At 66.8% G+C, this 331-nt stretch overlaps 1 protein-coding gene across 1 annotated transcript in view; it reads right to left on the bottom strand.

The window, feature by feature from the left end:
* Window positions 1-331, bottom strand: part of WFS1 (Wolfram syndrome 1 (wolframin)) — a 25606-nt gene that overhangs the window by 1655 nt on the left and 23620 nt on the right. Inside the window, 1 exon segment of the mRNA XM_015565802.1 lies at window positions 293-319. Coding sequence (XP_015421288.1) covers window positions 293-319 — 27 coding nt within the window.

Below are 331 nucleotides of genomic sequence, written 5' to 3'. Positions count from 1 at the left end.
GGAGCAGGGCCAGGCGCTGGGGGGAAGGGAACATCACTGCAAAGTGCCTCTCAGGACAGGCGTCCGGTCCGCCCGGCACCCAGCCTCTTGGGGAGGTCGGGACAGGTGTCCGGTCCGCCCGGCACCCAGTCTCACTCGGGGAGGGCAGGACGGGGTCAGGCCGTGCATGCAATTTCCACGCCGTTGGGCATTCCAAGCGGCAGAGCTGAAGCAGGCAGCTGGCGGAGGAGGCCAGCTGTACACGACAAAGGCCCCTGCATGTGCACACGCGAGCACACACACACACACGCACACTCAGCATTAGTGTTGCGCCAGCTGGCTGGACGGCCGC

The sequence above is a fragment of the Myotis davidii genome, unplaced genomic scaffold (genome assembly GCF_000327345.1).
Source record: "Myotis davidii unplaced genomic scaffold, ASM32734v1 scaffold960, whole genome shotgun sequence".
In the NCBI taxonomy this organism is placed as follows: Eukaryota; Metazoa; Chordata; class Mammalia; order Chiroptera; family Vespertilionidae; genus Myotis; species Myotis davidii.
The sequence above is the reverse complement of the archived record's forward strand: the minus strand, read 5'-3'. Positions and strand labels throughout refer to the sequence as shown.